At 43.8% G+C, this 24,197-nt stretch overlaps 1 protein-coding gene and 5 non-coding genes across 16 annotated transcripts in view; 5 read left to right on the top strand and 1 right to left on the bottom strand.

The window, feature by feature from the left end:
* The window catches only part of DNAJC5B (DnaJ heat shock protein family (Hsp40) member C5 beta), a 58,613-nt gene that overhangs the window by 7,997 nt on the left and 26,419 nt on the right, over window positions 1-24,197 (bottom strand). For all 11 annotated transcript variants that reach the window (XM_053960494.1, XM_053960529.1, XM_053960507.1 and 8 more), the window contains 2 exons: window positions 5,163-5,376; window positions 770-944 (listed from right to left, as the gene is read on the bottom strand). In XM_053960494.1, coding sequence (XP_053816469.1) covers window positions 770-944; window positions 5,163-5,376 — 389 coding nt within the window. The remainder of the gene's footprint in view (window positions 1-769; window positions 945-5,162; window positions 5,377-24,197) is intronic.
* On the top strand, window positions 9,920-10,008 carry TRNAY-GUA (transfer RNA tyrosine (anticodon GUA)). The gene is given in 2 exon segments: window positions 9,920-9,956; window positions 9,973-10,008. It is a non-coding gene; the product is annotated as a tRNA-Tyr (tRNA).
* On the top strand, window positions 10,342-10,414 carry TRNAA-AGC (transfer RNA alanine (anticodon AGC)). Its single transcript has one exon. It is a non-coding gene; the product is annotated as a tRNA-Ala (tRNA).
* On the top strand, window positions 13,018-13,106 carry TRNAY-GUA (transfer RNA tyrosine (anticodon GUA)). Its single transcript is given in 2 exon segments — window positions 13,018-13,054; window positions 13,071-13,106. It is a non-coding gene; the product is annotated as a tRNA-Tyr (tRNA).
* On the top strand, window positions 16,181-16,269 carry TRNAY-GUA (transfer RNA tyrosine (anticodon GUA)). Its single transcript is given in 2 exon segments — window positions 16,181-16,217; window positions 16,234-16,269. It is a non-coding gene; the product is annotated as a tRNA-Tyr (tRNA).
* Window positions 23,023-23,111, top strand: TRNAY-GUA (transfer RNA tyrosine (anticodon GUA)). The gene is given in 2 exon segments: window positions 23,023-23,059; window positions 23,076-23,111. It is a non-coding gene; the product is annotated as a tRNA-Tyr (tRNA).

Raw genomic sequence — 24,197 nt, 5'->3', positions numbered from 1 at the left:
CCTGCTGTGAAGGTCATTCTGCTGCCACAGGCAGCTCCTAAGTTCCCTGTTCCTCTTGCCCCTAAGTTAGCACTTGCCTGCTCCACCATGAAGCACACCAGAGAATTAAATGGGCCAGGAACTACAGACATTTTTGAGAGGATTGGTTTACACCTGGATTTTATCCAAGGCCTGAGTAAGATGGAATTGCTACTGCAGAAGAGAGTGAGAAGCTTGGGAGCTGGATGGGAGAGGGACAGGACCATGGTAGCTCCCATGCATACTCTCCTGGGTTACTGCACAACCTTACTGTTGGAAACATGGCATCTTTTCTTGAAGCCTTCTCTTGAATGGGTACAATATCCACCACAAGCAGGGACAAGTTTTACAGAACTAAAGTCTGAATTACAGCTCATTCAGGCCAATCGGATGTGACAGGCACCAGTCCAGCAGAGCCTAATGTATGAGTATAGGACCTAGGATATGAAGGAATGTGGGCATGGGGACTACAGGGTGGACACTGGCCCTTAAAATGAGCCCTAAGCATTTTATTGTGTAAGTGTCTCATAAAAGGTACAGGAGATGTTTAGTTGTAAGTGCCCTAAGTTTGGTTTTGCATTAATACATAATTTGGGAAGTTCACTGGGTTGTGGTCTTAGCTAGAGTGACTTGGCATGTCTCCACTGAAGTCTGGAAGCAGCCTCAGCATTGTGAGCAGAACATCTGGACTACAGGCTTTAAAGATTGTTTTGAACAGCTTTGTCACAGGGTAAGCCCCTACAATACACACCTCTTTCCATGTCGTTCTTAATTTGCTCTTCCAAATCTTCTGGAGACACACAAAACTCCTGCTGTTCCCCCTCGGGTGCCTTCGGTTTACACTTTCCACAGCAGCAGTTGAAGCAGCAGCAGAGGCAGCAACAGAGGTAGCAGCCAGTCAGCAAACCACAGACTGCAAACAGGCCCTGGGTTAAACACAGTGGGACGAAAGTCCTGTCAGCAGTGACCTTCCCCAAACTTGTGGCTGTCTCTTACAGCTGAAGGCAGAATGTCAGAGGAACTCTGGTTCCTAAGTGCTTGGCACTCAGAGGAGTCCACCTGCTGTCCCAGTACGTGAATGAGGGCCAGATCTTCCAAAGCTCTCCTCATCCACAAGCTCATATTTGTCACTAAGGACCAAATCCACAAAGAAGACACCAACCAACAGGCCCCCACATGCTCAGCATTTGAAAGTCTGTTGTTCTGCTGATGGCCCTCAGAAAAACCCTCCAGGCAGTATGCAAAACCCCACACACCTTAACGTGACTCATTTCCATCTTTAAAATTACTCATTTGCCCAAAATAATTTTTGCAAACACTTATTTACTGACAAGCTCTTGTCAATAACAAAGCTGAGAGAAAAAGAAGCAAAGACCCAGATGCATCCCACATAATTTTGAGCACTGAAATAAGGCATCCAGTTTAGGACTGGATGTAGCTGCTATGGACTCCCCACACAGTCAAAGAGAAGTTAAAAGCCCTTCCAGAGGGAGATTCAGCCATAAGAGTATTTGAATTGCCCATTGTGGGTGTCTCTCTCTCTCTCTCTCCCCATAAGCCTGTGCAGGACCACACAGGTGTCATCTCCTAAATTATAGTCCTCAGACTATGGTTTCTTGATCTGGTGACTCAGGTAGCAAGAAGTTCCCACCTTTGATCACTCTTGTCCCCATGGCACAAAGCATAGAGGATTCAGCAGAGTCAACCCAGTTACCTGGGGCCAAGACCAGAGACCTTAGAAAGAATCAAGAGCCAGAAAATTTAAATTTATAGCACTTTCTTCCTTCAGACTAAGTCAGCGCCTGGATTCACAGCACAATGCCCCAGATGTTCAAGTGTGTGCTGCATCACAGCAGTGGACATGTAGGAGGGGAGCCTTTAGGCTGGCTGACCCAAGGTAGATCCAGGACTACATGGAAATGTTTGTGACACAGAAAAAATCTCCACGGGCATCTCTTCATGGGCATAATGGTTAAGAGCAAAGGAAAACCAGTGACATTCCTGGAAAGCAAAAGCTGATATGTAGAAATAAATGGAAAGAGGGTAGATTTAGATTAGATATTAGGAAGTAATTCTTCATTGTGAGGGTGGTGAGGCACTGGAACAGGTTGTCCTGAGAAGTTATGAGTGCCCCATCACTGGAGGTGTTGAAGACCATGTTGAATCAGTCTCTGAGCAACCTTGTCTAGTGGGAAGTCTCTCTGCACATGGCAGGGGGCTGTTACTGGATGATCTTTAAGTTCTCTTCCAAACCAAACCTACGATTCTCTGAATGTGTGGGTATAAGCAGCACAGCTTTGTGGCTACCAGGTATATATGGATTGGAGGTACAGCCAGGCTTTAGAATTATAGTTATCCAGTCTGCCCTTTGCTAAGCTTTTTTTTTGTTCCTAAGACAATATGCTGCTTGAGGAAGAAAGTAAGCACAACTGTCAGGATATTGTCAAACTTAGACAACAGAGCTATGGAAATAATATTATGTATGCATGTCTGAGCTAACATTACTGGGGGCTGACTGGAGCATCTTTGAAGGTAATAAGACTATTTATACCCCCTAATATTAATATAAGCATGTATCTAGAGTGAGCAAGGTGCTTTTAAATGAGAAGAACTCCAACTTTTCATCATAAAATGCTTTCCTGCTAATGGACACCTGAAATGGTACCAAAATTCCCAAAATAAGTTATCTGACTGTTTATCATTTATGCCATAATGGAGAATAAATCACCACAATGTATAGAATGAAAAAAAAACCAAAAAAAAACCAGAATGAAAGTTTGTAGAGGGTAAAACACATTGAGTTTATCCACAATACATTTAATGTTTCAACATTTCTTGTGCTTATATTATCATAGTTGTTAAATCAAAAATCAGTTTATTGATGTTATCATAAAATAAAACTGTCTTCATGGTAGAGGGTGAATTAGTTTTTGCTAAAACAGTTAAACAAACAACCTCTATGCCTTCCAGTGGAGAAGCAATTTGAGTTCCCATTACCCATGTCTTTATATTCCCAGTTTAATATGCCTGCTAAAAAGTCTAGCACTCTGAAAAAGAACAGTAATTTTCATTTTTCACTTCTCCTTTCATTCGAGTTTCCTTACTGCTAATGATAAAACTCCTCACAACTGTCAGATTTCCCCAGTATGAGTGTGCTGGGAAGAGGAATGTTTGCAGTCAATGAGGAAGATAACAAGCCAAGGCTGTGGTCCCTACTGTCTTCCACAAGAATGGAGGAAATCAGGAGTCCAGAGGTCATCTGCAGATCTGCAGATGATGCCTCAGATTCAAATAGTATTATGATGACCAATATAAAAAATTCAAATTGATCCAGCATTTGTGCATGAGTTAAAAACAAACGAGAAATAGTGAGAGCTCATCTTGCAAAAAAAAAAAACAACCACAAACCAAAAACCAAACAAACTAACAAAACCACTTGGTGGCCTCATTATACTTTGGGGGTGCCAGGATTTTGGGTTGGGGGAGACATAGAGAGACCACCTGTGATAGTCCTCAAATGACTTTATATACATATTTTGGATTTTTTTTGTACAAAATTCTTGAAAACAAGGAAGCAGTGATTACTTTGCTCTTCAGCATGTCTTGTCTCACCTCTGGGATACAGCTTGCTTGAAGCAATCCTCACATTTCTCCTTTAGTTGTTAGGGACTTATGAGCTTCTCTCTTTACTCCCCACTGCTCTCTTTATGAGTCAAAGCCACAGTGGTTATTTCTGTACCTGATTTTATGACCCCAGAGGATTTTATACTCCATAAAATCTCCCATTAAAGATCGCCAAATAGAAGAAAAATAGAAGCTAAAAAAAAATTAAAAAAAAAAAAAGAAACAGTGAAGAAAATCTTTTTTGCCAAAACTGTTCTGTGACAAAGAGGCAGAAGGAGAGGGTGGACAGCAAAGACAAGGGGGGAAATGATCCATCAGGAGATGACAGCATCTATAGTGGGGTGTCCAGCCTGCAGCAGGAGGCAGCTACAGCAGCTGCAAGCAGGCAACCTCCAACCAGCCTCTGAGGGGCAGCACCTTCGCAAGTTTGATTTAAACACCAGTACTTTATTCATTGATTTCATGCAGTGTTCTGCATTTGAGCAGCTTCTGCCTCATCCTGATTCAGAAGTCAAATTATGGCTTCTAAGACCCCCCCAAGTGTTGAAGTGACTTCCCAGCTTAAAAGGGGAAGGTGGGGCAATGCAGCACTGGCCTGTTCCTTGCTGAACACAGAATTCTGTGTTCCACAGTTCTCAGATAAAAACTGTTATCACATGCTCGCCTCAAACAGTAAAGATCATCTTCCTATGTATTCTGTCACAGCACAGCAGAGTGCTTTCCTGTGCTGCTGTGGCTGGAAACTGCATGGATTTTGCACATTTGCAATTCTGTTTGTTGCATATCTGTAACATTTCAGTATTTGCAGAAACACTTGAATTTGATATATGCAAACATCAGAGAACACCAAATGTGATAAGGGAACAAACGAACCCAACTCCTTCATTATTTAAACAGCCCATTATGTGTTTTTTTCTTGAACAATATGCAGGGGTTTGGTGTATTCTCTTTCTGTCCTATTTTCTTGCTCCATTCCACTCTTGTAACTTTTTCTTTGAGTTCCTTTCTCTCACTCCATCACCAAGGCACATATATAATGCCATAATCACAGTGTTATGTATTATTATTACTTGCTTGCGTTGTGTGCTATATATAGCAAAAAAGACAGCTAAATTTGTACCACAATAATTTTTAATTGGTTGTCACATAAATGGGACTTCTTGTGTTTGAATAATGAGTCATGTTTATTTAGTCATAACAGAAAAGAAAGTCAAAATTAACCTGGAGCACTAGATTCAAATTCAATTAATGTCTGAAAGTGTTACAAAATATGTGCTATAATTATATACCAGGTTAAAAAAAAGAGAAAACTTTCTATATTAGTGCTAGTCTGAGCTTACGTTACATTCTGCCACTGTCGATTTTCCAGATAATATTGTTTTATTAAGTTTTTAGTTTAGAGTTAGATCGTACTATTTCTTAAGCCTGTAGAGAGATAATGTTTTTCAGGGGGTTCCTTGTGTATGTAATTGTCAGTGTACATTGTAAAATTTGATTTCCAAAAGAGAATAACAGCTTACCTTTGCCCACCAGCTTGAGAGCATGAAGTAGGTATTAACATTTTCCTCACCAAACTGTTCCGCCACATAGAGCCCTAATGATCCATACTTGTCATATATGTTTCGCTTGGACAGATCAGTCAGGGTTGCATGAGCATTGTTGATCTCTTTAAATTTTTCTGCGGCCTCTGGATTGTCTGGATTCTTGTCAGGATGATATTTCAGAGCCAGTTTTCTTAAATATGAGACACAAACAAAAAAAAAACACCACAGACGGAAAGTAAGTCATCTGTATATGTGCATGTATACAGGCACAAAACATTGCAAAAAGTATTTTCATAGAGTTATATAATTCTAACTGCATGTTCAGCCTTCTTTTTTTCCAGCTGATGTACTCAGTGGAGGAAAAGTGACACAAAGGAACCAAACATGAAAGTTTGGATGAAAGAGGTGTGCCTAGTACACTGAGAATGAACTTTGTGTATTGATACCTAGTCAGCTACTGTGTTAAAGTAGACAGTGATATATGATGAAAGCACAGATTGCAACATGATAATAAATCACAGGCATTTGTTGCATTATGATTGCCAACTCATTTGCATCATTTAGCAGGTTTTAGCAAAGATAAAGATTTTTTAAAGGTTGTTTAAAAACATGATGATCACGCTGCTTATCCAGGCAACATTATTTTCTTTATAGCAAAGGAAAAATCTGTGTTCAATTGCCTATCAATAGTAGCTACATTAAAATGTTGTAAACAGTGTCTGTGTTTGCAGACACCCAGACAGTGATGATGGAGAGCACAGTTAGGAATTACAATAGAAGGGAAGCATCTTCTTGAAGCACAAGGTGGAAAATCATAATGAGTTAATCCCAGTTTCAAGTGCCTGTCTTTTGGCCTAGTTCCCCACTGCGGCACTTCTGAGACAATCCTTAAAGCAGTAAAAGGGGATTGTCATGGGATCATCATAGGAACCATCACAGAATGGTTATTTTCACAGGATCATGGAGTGGTTAGTGTTGGAAGGAACCTTAAAGATCATCTAGGTCTGTCCCCCCACCATGGGCATGGCCAGCTTCCACTAGACCAGGTTGTTCAAAGCCCCATCCAGCTTGGCCTTGAAGACTTCCAGGGATGGAGGCCCTCAATTTTCCTGAGCGACCTGTTTCAGTGCCTCATGACCCTCACACTAAAGAATTTCTTCCTAATATCTAATCTAAACATACTCCTTTTTAGTTTAAAGCCATTGCCCCTTGCCCTATCACTTCATGCCCTGGTAAAAAGTTCCTTTTCAGCTCTCTTGCAGGACTGCTTAAGGTACTGGAAGGCGCTCTAAGGTCTCCCCGGAGCCTTCTCTTGTCCAGGCCAAGCAATACCAATGCTCTCAGCCTGTCTCCATCTCTCTGATCATCCTCTTTTCCTTTCTCTGGACTTGCTCCAGCAGGTCGATGTCCTTCGTATTTTGGGGTGTCCAGAACTAAATTCAGTAATCCCTGTGTGGTGTGAGAGTGGAGTAGTGTCAACTAGTTTGGGCCGCTTATGCCATTGGAAGCCTTCACTAGGTCAGGGTTTGGCACTGCTTTTTGCCCCTGACCGTACTCAGCACTATGGCATTTGAGGAGAGGTACAGCTTGAAAAGTGCAGTGTGTGACTCTTGGCTCACAGCACTGGGGAAGCGCAGCATCGAGAAGAAGGGGTTTGCTTCCAACCATCGTGAAGCACTGGTAGTGTGAACTCACACACACTTGCAAAACAAGCATAAACAGAAGTATGTATTTTCAAAAATCACCACTCCCTGTAAAGAACTTGCGAAGTCCCCAGAACATTTATTTAACGACTAGTGCTGACCTCTAGTGGCATCAAAAGTGGCTTAGTTATGTTTTAAGCTGATTCAATCACAGCCAAGCTACGTTTCTTTGTAAATATCCTCTCAAAATATTTTGAAAGCTAGCCATAACTGCTATGACCAAAAATAGTATTTGTGGTGTGAAGACAGTGTGCCTACACTTCCTCTAACAAATTTAACCTCAGAGTAGAGTCCTACTTGATTTCCTTCTGAAGTCCCAGTATAGGTTACTCCTCCAGTAAAGAGTAACTGCTTTATTCCTGATGACAGTTCCTGCCTGGAAGACATTCTGCCAATATCAAGACTGATACCAGCCTGGGAACAGCTTTTGACAATGATCTCTTCAATTCTGTGCACTCAACTCACAGAATCATAGGTCATAAATAACTCCTTAAACATGTGTCTAATAGCATGAATAGGTTTGTGTTCAGTCATATTTAATACACTGTGCACATTGTACCTTAAACACAAAGGTTTGGTCATATTTAATGTAAATATAAAAAATTAAAATATATTAATTAAATATAAGAACTGAATATTAAATATAAAAATTAAAATATATGAACTGAAAAAATTAAATATAAGAACTGAAAAAACAAGCTAAGTCTTGCATGACTAATGATATTATGTGTCATTCACATATTTAAGTAAGTTATGCAATCTATCCCTTTTCTTACCTGAAAGCAAGCCTCAACAATTAGGGAAAAAAAAAAAAAAAAAAAAAAAAAAAAAAGGAGAAATATTACTTTCAAAAATCCACGTATGTTTGCAGGCATCAGACAATCAATTTCCAGCCTTTCTTTCTTTTCCCAGAGACCCAAAGACATCTTCTGGCTTACCTACATCCCAAACAATCTTATAAAAAGTAAGAATTTGAACAGAATGTCTTTTTAAAAAGATGAAACATTAGTTGCACTCTCACTTTACCTAGTATTGTTTTAGACTTCTAACAGGATTACTTTCAGCAATTAACAAAAGATAATCTGTGTTCTTATTTTGATTTTGGGACAAATGTTCTCACTAAAAAGAGTACATTAGCAAAACAACTCTCTGCACACTGAGATGGCATATACTAACTGAAGATGATTTAGCAATGGGAAAAAGATCTAGATATTAGCAGTGCGATTCATACGAGTGAGATAAAGGACTCTGTTAGGTCCAACCCAAGGAACAATAAAAGTAAGGACAAAAACTATGTGACATAACACAAAGTACTAGCTATATGGTACTGTGGGTATCTGTGGGTCCCGGGAAAAGTGACATTTCCAATTATGGAATAGATACAGTTCATTATGACAAAAAAAAAAAAAAAAAAAAAAAAAAAAAAAGACAAAAAAGTAGAGAGTGAAATTAACAAAGGAATTTTTAGGCTACTTCCTATACCAAAACCATGGGTTTATGTCCATTCATACTTTTCTCATTGTGAATGGCTTTCTCCTTCACTGCCTTAGGATCACTGCCCACTGCAGATCTCCACAGCAGAAAGCAAGTTTGGGAGAGAAAAGTGGCAACAAACAGAAAACCAGCAATCCCACAAGATGGATGAGTGTGCCTTGGATGGATAAGGCACTTATGGAAATGAAGTCAGTGAAATAAACTCGACCTCTGTCACTGGGAGGTGCAGGCTGAAAAGCGCGATCAGGCCACTCTGACACAGGGGTGGATCTGATGAGGGTGCTTTTGAATGAAGATAACAACATTTAGAAGACAGAAAAGTATGCTCTATAGGGTCAGATATGACAACACCATGAAATATCAGAGTATGTAAGCACAATATCCTCATGTTTCCTTTGATAGCTCAGCTGGTAGAGCAGAGGACTGTAGGCTCCTTTGCATGGCCATCAACTCCGGCTTGAAGGAGTCACCTTTTGCCTCCGGCACACGTCCTGCACTGACACTGCTGCCTTCTTCTGGTCCTGCCCAGGAGGCTTTCCTTCAGAGGTCTGTCCAGCCATGAACTCTTGCCTGAGGTTGGGAAGATGACCAGATAAGGTATATTTTTGGGTGAACCCGTGGGCAGGGGACGCTGGTTCTGAGCTCTGGATTTCTCAGGGGTCACCTCCAAGAGGAAGGTGAGTGAGTGTGTGGTAGTGTGAAAGTGAAGATCATTAGTGGGGGTTTTGGCTTTGTGTACAGGGCATCCTGGGTCAGGGCTGGGTGCCTGGGAGGGGAGAGGACCTCAGTCAGAGGCTGCAGGTGGGGAATTAGCTCAAGTGGTAGAGCGCTCGCTTAGCATGTGAGAGGTAGCGGGATTGATGCCCGCATTCTCCAGAGCTTTTCATTCCCTCTTGCTTGGACACAGGGATCCATCTATTCTCTGGGGGCTGGGGGAAGATACATGGTGTGCCCTGGTTTTACAGAGGAGGATGACATCCAGGGTGGTATCAAGACTACTATGGGCAGTTTGGCAGAGGAATTGATCTCCTCCCTCTTTGCTTGACAGTTCTCAAGTATCAAGTGAAGTACAGAAAAGGACATCAGTGGAGTAGAACAACCTCAGTGGAGGGCCACCAAGGAATTAAGGAATTCTCTTTAAAGAAGACTGAGGAGGGTAGGTGCTTTCAGTTTGCAAAAAGAGATGTTCAGAGGACTTACAGATGATATTCTGACACTCTGTTACAGAACAGAAGGGTGTCCATCATTTTGTTTTCTCTTATGTTTGAGCAGAGAACAAAAGACAGCATAGTGTAATGCAGCAGGATATAGGTAAGATCTGTGTGTCTGTGAGGAAGTTCATCTGTAGAAGATGATGTCCAGCAAGGTTATGGAGCATTTCTGTGGTTGTTCAACTGATGGGTTGAACAAGGTTCTGTGATGTTGGAGCTGAGGCTGTTTGAAGAAGGATATGGTAATAGAGGCCTGATGGTGCACTGTAGCTTGGGAAAAGTGATGGGTGACTGTGTGCTGGGCAAGATCCTGGGATCCATGTTTCTTTTGATAGCTCAGCTGGTAGAGCAGAGGACTGTAGGCTCCTGTGCATGGCCATCCTTAGGTCACTGGTTCAACTCCAGCTCGAAGGAGTCACCTTTTGCCTCTGGCACACGTCCTGCACTGACACTGCTGCCTTTTGATCCTGTCCAGGGGGCTCTCCTTCAAAGGTCTGTCCATCCATGAGCTCTTGTCTGACCTTGAGAAGTTGACCAGCTAAGGCATTTTTGGATGAACCCTAGTTAGGAACTTGTGATTTTGAGCACTGGTGTTGTCTGGAATCACAACCAGTAGGAACATGATCAGTTGAGTTGTTGATGGTGTGAGAGTGATATGAATGGGAGGCTCAGGCTTTAGGTACAGGGCATCCTGGGTCACCGCTGGGTGCCTGGAAGGGGAGAGAACTTTGGCCAGGGGCTGCAGGTGGGGAATTAGCTCAAGTGGTAGAGCGCTCGCTTAGCATGTGAGAGGTAGCGGGATCGATGCCCGCATTCTCCAATGCTTTTCATTCCTCCTTTCCTGGATACAGGGCTGTTTGCCAGGGGTCCCTCTGCCCACTGGTGTTATTAGGAGCTATTTGTAGCTGGCTGCACAGATAACTATAGGAGCTGGAGCTGTAGCAGGAGCAGCAAGGGCTTTAGACTGGGGTATCTGCATCTTCCTATTAACTTGGGATTAGATCAGTATCCTTGCTCACCTTTACACCTCTTCAAGTGAAGTCCTCCATTATTGAGAAAAGCAAAATATCAAACTAATTTTTAAGTATGGTAAAAAGAATGACTCTGGGAACCACCAAGCAGTGAGAGTCACCCTGCTAAGGTCACAGAACAGATCATTGTGGAAGATGTGTCTACACATGTGAAGACAGGGAGGTGTTTAGAGACAGCCAACACAGCTTCACCGAGCCCAAATCATGACTGACTAATCTAGTGGCCTCCTACAACAGACTGATTGCTTCAGTGGACAAGGAATGAGCTATGAATGTCATCCACCTAGACTTTGCTAAAGCCTTTGACATCATCCCATACAACATCCTTGTCACTAAATTGGACACACAGGGTTTTGATGGATGGACCGTTCAATGAATAAGGAATGGGTTGGATGGCTGCATCCAAAGAACTGTAGTCAACAGCTCAATATCCAAGTGAAACGAGTATCAAGTGGTGTCCCTCAGGGTCTGTATTGGGACCAATACTATTTAATATCTTTATTAATGATGCCATTATGAGTGGCATTGAGTGCAGCCTCAGCAGCTTTACAGATGACAAGGGGAGATGTGCAGTTTATATACTTAATGGAAGATATTCCATCCAGAGGGACCTCAAAAAGCTTGAGGAGTGGGTCCATGTGAATTTCATTAGGTTAAACAAGCCTGGTGCAAGGCCTGCATCTGGGTCAGGGCAATCACCAATATCAGTGCATGCTGAGAGAGGAATGAATTGAGAGCAACTGTATGGAGAAGGACTTGGGGGTGCTGGTGGATGAAAAACTTGACATGATCTGGCAATGTACCTTTGTAGCCCAGAAAATCAGTCATATGCTGGGCTACATCAAAAGTAGCATGGCCAGCAGGTGGAGGGAGGTTGTTCTGCCCTTCTGTCACCCTCTTGTGAGACCACACCTGGAGTGCTGTGTCCAGCCATGGGTTCCCCAGCATAAGAAAGACATGGTTAGAGCTGGTCCAGAATAGAGATACAGGAGTGATTGGGGATGAAATACCTTTCCTGTTAAGACAGACTGAGAGAGTTGGGACTGGTCAGCCTGTAGAAGAGAAGGCTCCAGGGAGACCTAATAGCAACCTTTCAATTGATAAAGAAGGCTTATAAGAAAGACAAAGACATTTTTTAGCAGGCCTTATAGTGAGAGAACAAGCAGAAATGGTTTTAAACTAAAACAGGGTAGATTTAGGTTATGTAAAAAGAAATTCTTTATGGTAACACTGGTGAGGCATTGGAAAAGGTTGCCCAGAGAACTTGAAGATACTCCATCCATGCAAAAGTTCATGTCTGGTTAGATGGGCCTTCAAGCTATCTGATCTAGTGGAAGAGGCTCTTGCCCATAGCAGGAAAGTTGGACAACATGAACTTTAAAGGTTCTTTTCAATCCAGAATATTCTATTATAATACATGAAAGACAGAAGGGCACAAACTGTAGGTTTTGAGTGAGTTAAGTAGAAGGTTTCAAATGCCTCTCAGGAGATTATTGATTCAACTGTTAGACCTTTTACTGTGGTGAGGGGAAGAAGAATAAGACACAGTGGGCCACAACTGAAGCAGGAGAGATTCCATTTTTTCCCTCCTCGGGTCAGACAGGCAGGAGAAGAAGTGTGTCCTGGAGTGCTGTGCACTCCATGCTTTGAGGTTGATGTAATATAAATGGCTGAACCCTTGAGTCAGCTGCAGTGATCCTTGAACTCAGGCTTCTGTAGCAGGTATCCTGAGGCCTCATTCGAGCTGATTGCTTTGACTGCTCTGTCACAGAGGAAGAGCTTGTTTGGGTCCCTCCATAGCTCTGCTGGTAAAGTGAAGGGCTGTAGGCTCCCTTCCATGGATACACATCACATCTGTCAGGGTGAGGCCTGCCCTAATACATCTGAAAAGCCCTGAACTGACCTCATGTGGGACCTCCATCTCCACACACGGGTATTTACATTAATGTCTCTTTCCATGCTACACCACAGGAATCTTGATCACTAGCTAAGTTAGAGCCATAACTTTGGATGTGTCCAGCCACAAAGACTCTTGACACATACACTGATGTGCAGATGGAAGTTCTGGTTTAACCTCAACCCTCTCTTGTCAGTCTGGACCTGCCTGGCACTCACTGGACATGATCATCGTTCTGACCTCTGTACCGACTTCCTTGCTTGCAGTACCTGGTGGTGACTTCTGCTCTGGCCTCTTGTCTGGGATGAGACACCATGGCTGGGTCTGCCCTGGTTTGGCGTTGAGGACATGAGATTTTGTGGGCAATGTGGGTCTAAGGCAAATGTTTCTTTTTTCCTCCTGGACAGTGTCATGCAGGTATATGTGAGGTGGTATGGAAGCTGAATGGCAGTCTGAGTGTGTCCTGGGCGAGGTCCCAGGCATGTCCCTGTGATTCCTTTGATAGCTCAGCTGGTAGAGCAGAGGACTGTAGGCTCCTTTGCATGGCCATCCTTATGTTGCTGGTTCAACTCCGGCTTGAAGGAGTCACCTTTTGCCTCTGGCACACATCCTGCACTGGCACCACTGCCTTTTTCTGGTCCTGCCCAGGGGGCTCCTCAGAATTTAGCTGCCCAGCCATGAGCCATTGTCTGACTTTAGGAAGATGATGAGCCAAGGCATTTTTGGGTGAACATTTGGTGACATACAGTGGTTCTGAGCCCTAGAGCTGTCGGCAGTAACCCCTGATAGGAAAGTGAGTGGGTGGGTGGTGGTATGAAAGTAAAATTGATTAGGTGGGGCTCAGGCTTTGGGTGCAGGGCATCCTGGGTCAGGGCTGGGTGAGGGCCTGGGAGGGGAGGGGGCCTCAGGCAGGGGCTGCAGGTGGGGAATTAGCTCAAGTGGTAGAGCGCTCGCTTAGCATGTGAGAGGTAGCGGGATCGATGCCTGCATTCTCCAATGCTTTTCATTCCCCTTCCCTTTCACTGCAAAGAGGAGAACAGCATCTCGGACTATGTCCATGGCAACATGGGCTGTGAATTGAAGGAACAGATTCTCTAACTTTGTTCTGAGGATGATGGAAAGGATCCAGAGTATTGTGCCCATCCTTGGGCCTCCATGTATGAGACAGACATTGACCAAGTGCAAAGAACTCAGAATAAGGCCTCCAGGACACTTGGAAGCAGGTGCACTTGCCCTTTGAGGAGAGGCTGTTGTATGTGGCCCTGTGTAGATCTTGAAGAAGAAGGGGCTGTGTGGGAGATAAGCAAGCACTTATCAAAATGCCAATCAGGAGGTTATTGATTCAAGAGTTAGGCCTTTTACTGTGGTGATTATTGGTAAAAAGAAAAACAACAGGCCACAATTGAAGCAGCAGAGTTTCCAGTTTTTTCTCATCTATGAGAGAATGAAAACCTTAAAAGAGTTAATATCTCAAACACTTAGCAGTAGAGGAAAGGACTGTTTCCATGCTGATGAGATAAGATAGCGTTAGAAAAGAGCATCTTTCAATGCATGATAATGCTTTCCTTGGATCAGCTTCCTTATCTTGGGTAACTATCTCCAAAACCAGGTATGAGACAGCATTGCACTTGTCTCTCTGACATCTGTGAAGGGAACTGAAACCATGAGGCCCCCCAACCCCCTTCTGAAAAGTTTGAGAATAACAAAATGCACATGCATGAGGGCTAGTCTATAAATAGTGCAACGGAGATGGGTGGGGTGTGCAACCACCATCCGAAGGAACCGAACCAGAGGCAGCACTGGAACCCTGGCTACTGATCCAAATCTTTTCCTCTATGTCTTTCTTCTCTTTCTTTCTTCTTCTCTTCCTCTTCTTTAAAGTTTAAATTGCTGCTCCCATGGGCTGTTCAGAAAAGTTTAGATCATTGCTGCCATGGGCCATTCAACTTATAATGAGCTTTAAACTTGTTCAACTTACAATAAAGTTTAAATTGCTGCTGCCATAAATGAAATTTTCTGATTGATCATTTGGCATTGTTTTGCCTTAATTTAGCCAAAAGGTATCCTGAGTGTTAGTTGTCCCCAGGACTGCCCTCTAGGGACCTGATGTTTTATGGCTATCCCAGAAAAAATGGTCCAGGACCACTGTCTCAGAACCTGACACCTCCTCAGGTCAGCCAGGTGGGAGAAGAATATTGCCCTGGAATGCTGTGGTGTCTCTATGCTTGGAGGTTGGCATGATCTGACTGGCTGAAGTATTGAGCAAGAGGGTGAGATCCTTCATCTAGGGCTGCTTGGAGGAGAAGGTAGACATAGAGATGCCCTGAGGACTCATTCAAATGGATTGCTTTGAGAACATAATCATGGAGGCAGAGCAGAGAGAGGACCCTGAAAGTCTATTGGTATCTGCTGTATAGTGGAGTGCTGCTGGTTCTCTTACATGGTGACCATTATATCTTGTGTGGGCATTAAGTGCCTGAGTAGCCTGAATGGCCCTCACCAGCCTCATGTGGGGTTTGCACCACCAACCATCAGCACAGGAGTTCTCTTTGTATTCATATCTGGGCCTTCACTTTCTTTCTGTGTTAAAAAGCAGGAGTCCTGGTCTCTAGCTCAGTAATGGCCACAGCCATAGCACTATCAAGGCACAGAGTGCCACTGCTCAGTCATGAGCTTTTGCCTGAGGTTGGGAAGACAAGTGGGCAAGGCATTTGTGGGTGAACCTTGGCCATGGGAAGTTGATTCTAATCACTGGGCTTGCCCGCAGTCACCTCCATCAGGAAAGTGAGTGGGTGGGTTGGTGGTATGAGGGTGGGGTTATTGGGAAGCTCAGGCTTTGGGTGCAGGGCATCCTGGGTCAGGGCTGGGTGCCTGGGAGGGGAGAGGACCTTGGTCAGAAGCTGCAGGTGGGGAATTAGCTCAAGTGGTAGAGCGCTTGCTTAGCATGTGAGAGGTAGCGGGATTGATGCCCGCATTCTCCAGAGCTTTTCATTCCCCTTACCTGGATACAAGGCCCTTTGCCAGGACCTGTGGGTGCTCATAGCATATCCAGAATGCAAAGAATAAGATGACATCCAGGTTTTGCATGGGCAATTTAACAGAGGTTTCTCCCTCTTTGCTTGATAGACATCAAATGCCATCTAAAGTATTGTATAACATTTTGAGATCTTTTATGCCGAAAATCAGTCAAAGCAATCTTCGGAGGGCCACCAAGAATCTCAAGGAATGGAAAGGTTTCTCTGTGTGGATGGGATGGGGAGAGTGGATATGTTCAGCCTAGAGAAAGAGATGTTCAGAGGATTACACATGAGCTTTTGACTTAGAGGAGGTTTCAGAATAAAATGCCTATAATGTGTCATCTGCTTAGGCAGAGGGCAAAAGACAGCACAGTGAAAGGGAACAAGGGAATATGCAGTAGGATATAGGTAAGCTGTGTGTGGCCCTAAGGAGGGCCCATCTACTCATGAAGAAAATTATGTCCAAAGAGCTTATGGAGCATTTGTTTGTGGTTTGCATGACTGATGGGCTAAAGGGCTGAGCAAGGATCGGTGATGTTGGAGCTGAGGCTTTTGGAAGCAGGATGTGGTAATAGAGGCCTGATGGTGCACTGTAGCTTGGGAAAAGTGTTGGGCGAGGTCCTGGGCAGGTGCCCATGCTTCCTTCAATAGCTCAGCTGGTAGAGCGGAGGACTGTAGGCTCCCGTGCACGGCCATCCTTAGGTCGCTGGTTCAACTCCGGCTCGAAGGAGTCACCTTTTGCCTCTGGCACACGTCCTGCACTGACACTGCTGCCTTTTTCTGGTCTTGCCCAGGGGACTCCCTAGAATGAGCTGCCCAGGCATGAGCTCTTGCCTAAGCTGTGGGAGATAATTGGCCAAGGCATTCTTGGTGAACCCTTGGGCAGGGGATGGTGATTCTGACGCTGGGGCTTGTCTGCAGTCACCTCCATCAGGAAAGTGAGTGGGTGGGTTGGTGGTGTGAGAATGATATGAATGGGAGGCCCAGGCTTTGTGTACAGGGCATCCTGGGTCAGGGCTGGGTGCCTGGGAGGGGAGAGGACCTTGGTCAGGGGCTGCAGGTGGGGAATTAGCTCAAGTGGTAGAGTGCTCGCTTAGCATGTGAGAGGTAGTGGGATCGATGCCCGCATTCTCCAGAGCTTTTCATTCCCCTTGCCTGGATGCAGGGCCCTTTGGTGAGGGTCCCCCTGTCATCTGAAGGGTAAGGAAACCTGGGAAGCAGTAGAGGACAGCATCCAGGACTTCTCCAAGATCAAGGCCTCTGGATTGAGAGAAGGTATGATGTGACTTTCCTCTTCGTTGGATAGATGCCATTTAGAATTGTCTACCTGTCATATATAGGTTTATATAGATTATTAGCTACAATAGAATTAATTTTCTTCCTAATATCTTTGTTTTGGATTCAGAGTGTGAATAATGTTGGTTACACACTGCTGTTATAGCTCTTGGTAAGCAGAGTTTATGCCAAGCCAAGGACATTTCAGCTTCTTGCACCATCCCATCAGCAAGGAGACTGTGGGGGGACAAGAAACTGTGAGGAGACACAGCTGGGACAGGTAACCCCAGCTGACCAAAGGAATGTTCCGTACCACATGACATCAGGCTCAGCATATACTAGGGAGAAAGATGGCTGGGGGCCACTGCTTATAAGCTGTCTGTCTGGGCATTGCTCTGCAGGTGTTGAGAAATTGTGCTGTATGTCACTTATTTTGTGTAATCTAATTCTGTTGTTATTATTATTGATATTTCCCCCTTCCTTTTCTGTCCTTTTGAACTGTCTTTTTCTCAATCCACAAAGTTTGCTTTTTTGTCCCAGTGCTCTCCAAAAACCCTCTTGGGGGTGGGGTGTGTGAGCAGCTGTGTAGAGTTTAACTGCCTGCTAGGTTAAACCACAACAGCCCTTTTTGATGCCCAACATGGGTCTTGAAGGGTTGAGATAATGACAAATCTGACTAGAGTGCATTAAAACAAATTTATTTTACGCATTAATTATATTAGTTTAATAGTAGCTAATCCTGATGTTGATTTATTTACTCTGAGAGTTGTTTTCTGTTCTCAGGGTTGGGTTATGTAATATCTTACTTGCTCTGAATGTTTCTTGTTATGCTGTTTATCACCTCTGGGGACTGGGCCAAGGTTATCATGTTTTCGAACTTTGTAACACTGGCTTATGATATGATAAAACTTATGGTCACAAGACTAATTTATTTGTAATCAAGTATTGTTATCTTCTCCATACTTCTAGAGCCATCTGTTGGAAACTATTCCTAATTACATCCTTTATCTTTCCTCCTAGTGCCAATATGTGGGGCATACACTTCCCACAGCTTCCCCTTCTCCTCCAGGGTAATTATAATAGCTCTTGAGAATTCTGAATATAGCCAGGATGTTCAAACCAGTATGTTCTTATTGCTATGCCTCCTGATTGTATTTCAGGCATTGTTTAGACTTAAACAACTATTTAAGGATACCACTCAGATAACTGTCCTGAGCCTGGGCATATATAGGGACAGGATGTGTGGGATAGTACCAGCAAGCATGTACAACAATGGGCATCTTGAATATTCCGGAATTTCACCCCTGAACAATTTCAGAATCCTGAAAAACTTTGTAAATATTTGGAAGTAAAATATTTGGAAGTAAAATATTTGGAAGAAGTATGCTGTCAACTTGGTAATTCCAGGGAGAAACAAATCACTGCAACATGCTGGGGCCTGGCCTATGCCTAGCAAGTCCTGTTCAACACTACTCAGTATCCTCAAGGGGATAAGGTCTTTGTATCTGATGACAAAATGTCAGGCACTTTGGCTACCACAGTCCCAGTGACAGACACTGCATCTGAACCAAAGGACCCACCTGTACCAATATCATCTTCACAAGAAGAAATACTGGAAGTAGAGTCAGCTCCTTTAGTAAGGGATGAAGGAGCCTCTTCTAAGAGTCAGCAGCAGGAAGAAGACTACTCCAAAGCAGGGCCATTACAAGACCAAGAGGATGAAGAGAGGTGGCTGCATACTGAGGAGGAAGAACTCATAAATGAGGTGGTAACCAACTCATCCCTATATCACACCAACCAATTCCCCCTGATTCCCATGCATAAGCTGATTTGTCAGCTGGAAAGCCCTGGAGGGATCAACAGGACTCACTCACCCTATAACAGTTTCATATGGCCAGTGTGAAAATCTGATTGAGAGTGGAGACCAACAGTAGATTATAGTGACTTGAACGAAGCCATGCTGCTGCTAAGTGCTGCCATGCCAGACAGTCTAGAACTTCAATTTGAACTGGAGGCAGTTTGTATCAAAGGCAACCAAGTGGCCTGCCACAATCAATATCACTAGCACATTTTTCTCAATCCCTTTGGCAGCAGAGTGCAGGTCACAATTTGCTTTCACTTGGAGGGGTGTCCAGTACACCTGCCCTACCATTCAGCCCTACCAAATTCAGCCCTACCATTTTCATGTACTTAACCAGACTGCACTAGAACAGGAACACCTGCAATACATTGGTGACATCATCATATGGGGAAACACAGCAAAGTTTTTGAGAAGGGGAAGAAAATTGACTAAATCTTCTGAAAGTCAGTGTTGCCATAAATCAAAGTAAGGTCAAGTGACTTACATAGGACATCCAGTTATTAGGAATAAAATGGCAAGATGGATAACACTGTATCCCAATGAATGTGATCAACAAAATAACAGCTATGTCTCCACCAATTAGCAAAAGGGAAATATAAGCTTTATTAGGCATTTGAGATTTTTGGAGAATATTTATTCTAAATTATAGTCTGATACAAAGCCCATTCTATCAACTAACCTGGAAGAAGAATTATTTCATTTGGGCCCAGAACAATGACAAATCTTTGAACAAATTTAAAAGGAAGTAGTACATACAGTAGCTCTCAGGCTGCTCTGGGTATGACAAGATGTTGAAAATATGCTGCAGCTGGGGAGAATGGTCCTACTTGAAGCCATTGGCAAAAAGCATCCAGGGAAGGCACAAGGTTGACTCTTAGGGTTTTGGCATCAGGGACACTGAAGATTCAAGGCCGGCTATACTCCAACTGAAAAAGAAATATTGGCATCATATGAAGGAGTTTGAGCTGCTTCAGACATGATTAGTATTGAAGCACAGCTCCTCTTGGCACCCTGACTGCCAGTGCTCTGCAGGATATTCAAAGGGAGAGTCCATTCTACACATCATGCAACTGATGCTATGTGGAATAAGTGGGGCACACCAATGATACAATGCACTTGAAAAGGAAATTCCAGTGGCCCAGGAATTTTGGAAGTTATCATTGACTGGCCAGAAGGCAAAGGTTTTAGAATATTGCCTGAAAAGGATGTGATGTGTCCTGCCAAAGCCCCATTGTAAATGAAATACCAGAAAATTAAAAACAATATGCCCTAGTGAGTCCTGTCATATTTTGGGAAAATACCAAAGGTGGAAAGCTGCTGTGTGGAGTCCCATACACATTGCAGAAACTGCTGAATGACAAGGTAAATCTAGTCAGTTTTGAGAGGTGAAAGCTACTGGTGAAAGCTATCCAGCTGGCTTTTGACATTGCTGAAAGGGAAAATGGCCAGTACATTATCTCTATGCAGACTCATAGATGGTGACAAATGCTTTTTGCAGGGGGCCATTGAAACTGAAGTAGGTCAACTGGCAGAGCAGAGGTAAACCCACCTGGACTGCTGGGTTACGGCAGGATATTTCTGCTTGGATAGAGAACTGTGTTGTTAAATCACATCATGTAGTAATTTACTCAGGTCACTGACTAAAATCAAAAATCCGAGCTGATGGGTCAGGATGCTAAGATTGAAGTGGATCAGGTGGATCTGGACTGGTAATATAAGCATGAACTATTTATAACTTAATGGGCCCATGATATCTCAGGCCATCAAGGAAGAAATACAACAGATACATCACGTCCTGACTGAGGGGTGGACTTAACCACGGACACTATCCATAATTATCCATGAATATGAAACATGGCCTGAAATAAAACAAGCCAGACAGTTAAAGCCTCTCTCTAATGGAGGACAGTGGCTGAAATATAAACATGGGGAAGTCTAGCAGATTGATGATATCACATTCCCACAAATGTGCCAATGCAAGCCCCAGGTGCTTACACTCACAGAACTGTAGAATTATTTAGGTTGAAAAAGCCCTTGAAGATCATCAGATCCAAGCATTAACCCAGCACTGTTAAGTCCCCCACCAAACCATGTCCCTAAGTGCACATCTACATGTCTTTTAAATACCTCCAGAGATGGTGACTCAACCCCCTTCATGAGCAACCTCTTCCAGTGCTTGACTACTCTTTGCTTAAAGAAATTTTTACTGCTATGTATGGTGGAACCTACAACCAGATGGCTGGAAACATATTTTGTTCCTCATGCCACTGGCTGGAATAGTATCCTGTGCCTTGAGAAACAAGGTAGAAATGAACCCCAGAAAGAACACCTGGGTCAGACAATGGTACTTATGTCAGAAGCAACCTCTTAGACATTTGGCTCAAACAGAATGTCATTGAATGGGTGTATCACACTCCTACCGTGCACCAGCCTCCAGAAAATTGGACAGATGAACTGTTAAAGACTACACTGAGAGCAATGGGTGCTGGGACATTTTAACATTGGAATACACATTTAGCAAAAGTCACATGGTTAGCCAACACTAGAGCATCTTCTAATCAAACTGGCCCTGCCCAATCAAAACTTTGATGTACAAAAGGGAAAAGTCCCTGTAGTGCACATAGAAATTATGCTGTGTAAGTCAGTCTGGGCTATTTCTACTTCAGGCAAAGGCAAACCCATCCATGATACTGCTTTTGATCAAGAACCTGGGTGCACTTGGTGAGTAATGCAAAAGGAAGGAGAAATATGATGTGTACTTCAAGGGGATTTGATTCTGTGTGAGAACAGGCTATGATTTGAATTGTATTATATTAATTGCTATATAACAATGTGTAACATCTTTGCTATGGTTGCTGTATGCCATATCAAAATTACTACAATAAATATTTAGCTTTATTAATCTATGAAAAATGAATTTTGATTAGACCAGGCTGAGGCAATGACAGAACCAGAACTGTCTTCAGAATGCAACAGTCCAACATCACACATCATCTCTCCTGCCCAAAGGACTACTATTAAAGAGGAGCCCAAAGTCATGGACTAAATAAACTCAACTGATATTTTAGAGGAATGGTCCATAGGCTAAGGGAATGATATCTGCATATGTATATAAAAAGACCATAAAAGAGGCATTGGAACCTGTGGGACCTTGGCATGACATAAATGGTATAGAATAAGACATAAATATTGACCTGATTTCAGATGGGATTGAGTTAGTTTTCTTACTAGTAGCTGGTATGGTGCTGTGTTTTAGATCAAGGAGGAGAATATAATACTCATAACATTCTGATGGTTTAGTTTTTACTGAGCAGTGCTCATCATGAGTCAAGGACTTTTCAGCTTCTCACATTACCCCACCATCAAGGAGGCTGGTGGGCAAAAGGCGTTGGGAGGAGACAGCCAGGACAGTTGACCCCAACTGGCCAAAGGAATATTCCATACCATATGGCATCATGCTCCGTATATAAATTAAGGGAAAAGACGGCTGGAAGCTGCTGCTCAAGAGCTCACTGGGCATCATTCACTGAGTGTAAAGCAACTGTGTTGTGCATCATGTGATTTAGTTCTATTAATATTAAAGTTGCTATTATTATTGTTATTATTATTATTGTTCTAGTTATTTCACTTTTCATTTCTTTTCTGCCTTATTAAACCATCTTTTTATCACCCCGTGAATTTTACTCCCGCTGTGGGGAAGAGTGTGGGTGATCAGTTCTGCGATGTTTAACGGCCTGCAAAATAAAGCCATGACAGTGCCCAAATTTGTGCCTCTGTGTTGAAGACACATGTGGATCATGTGCAGTGACCTCAGAAAAACGCCATCAGGATGCTTGGGAGCAATGATCCCACACACAGAAAAGGACATCAGTGGAATGGAGGAATCTCAGTGGAGGGCCACCAAGAACCTCATGGAGTGGAGGGACTGCTCTACATGGATGAGCAGGAACAGTGAGAATGTTCAGACTGTTGGAGGAGAGAATCAAAGGGCTTAGGCATGACCTTCATGCTTATAGGAGATTACAGAGTTGAGGAAATACTCTCCTTTATCCGATACTTGAGCAGAGATCAAACTACAGCACAGTGAAAGGGAATCAAGGGAAAATGCAGCAGGATATAGGTAAGATCTGTATGGCCCTAAGGAGAGTCCACCTGTAGAAGATGAAATCCAAAGAGCTTATGGAGCATTTGTTTGTGGTTTGCATGACTGATGGGCTAAAGGGCTGAGCAAGGATCGGTGATGTTGGAGCTAAGGCTGTTGGAAGCAGGATGTGGTAATAGAGGCCTGATGATGCACTGTAGCTTGGGAAAAGTGTTGGGCGAGGTCCTGGGCAGGTGCCCATGCTTCCTTCGATAGCTCAGCTGGTAGAGCGGAGGACTGTAGGCTCCCGTGCACGGCCATCCTTAGGTCGCTGGTTCAACTCCGGCTCGAAGGAGTCACCTTTTGCCTCTGGCACACGTCCTGCACTGACACTGCTGCCTTCTTCTGGTCCTGCCCAGGGGACTCCCTAGAATGAGCTGCCCAGGCATGAGCTCTTGCCTAAGCTGTGGGAGATAATTGGCCAAGGCATTCTTGGTGAACCCTTGGGCAGGGGATGGTGATTCTGACACTGGGGCTTGTCTGCAGTCACCTCCATCAGGAAAGTGAGTGGGTGGGTTGGTGGTGTGAGAGTGATATGAATGGGAGGCCCAGGCTTTGTGTACAGGGCATCCTGGGTCAGGGCTGGGTGCTTGGGAGGGGAGAGGACCTTGGTCAGGGGCTGCAGGTGGGGAATTAGCTCAAGTGGTAGAGCGCTCGCTTAGCATGTGAGAGGTAGTGGGATCGATGCCCGCATTCTCCAGAGCTTTTCGTTCCCCTTACCTGGATGCAGGGCCCTTTGTCAGGGATCCATCTGACATCTGAGGAGGCTGTGGAGAAATTATGGTGTGCCCTGGATTTGAAGAGGAGGATGACGTCAACAGTACTATCGGCAGTTTAATGGATTAATTGATTTTCTCCTTTGCTTGTGTCCTGGGTAACCCAAAATTTTACCATATTCCATAGCCATCTGTGCCCAGCATTGTTACTCTCTCTTGAAAACCTTGTGGCCGGAAATGGAACTGCAGGGCTGTGGCATTGACAGGTCTTTTAGAAGCCAGGATCTCTCAGGCATTGCTCTTTCTTGCCTCTTGGTTTTTGCTCTTTCTATTTCATTCTCACAGGGAAACAGCTGAGGCAGCATGGGTAGAGGCTCCCCTTGGTTTTCTTTTGTTTTCTTTCCTGAGAGGGTTGCTTCAGACTTCCAAGGAGCTGCATTTTGTGGTCCTGGACTGCTTCAAAGCAAATTTCACCTTTTTACCGTCACAACATCACACCAAGAAAAGTGCAGCAGCCCCACTCTACATGGTCGTACCAACCTGCCAGCAGTGCCCAGTGGAAGGGGAGTCTGAGTCACCCCTGCCAACTGCCTGCTGTTTCTCCTCATGAAAAAGTGAAGTCCCTATATGAGTTCCAGCCGGATCGAGTTTCAGGTACTGGAGTG

Source organism: Vidua chalybeata, chromosome 1 (genome assembly GCF_026979565.1).
Source record: "Vidua chalybeata isolate OUT-0048 chromosome 1, bVidCha1 merged haplotype, whole genome shotgun sequence".
In the NCBI taxonomy this organism is placed as follows: Eukaryota; Metazoa; Chordata; class Aves; order Passeriformes; family Viduidae; genus Vidua; species Vidua chalybeata.
Note: the sequence above shows the minus strand (reverse complement) of the source record. Positions and strands in the feature narration are given on the sequence as shown.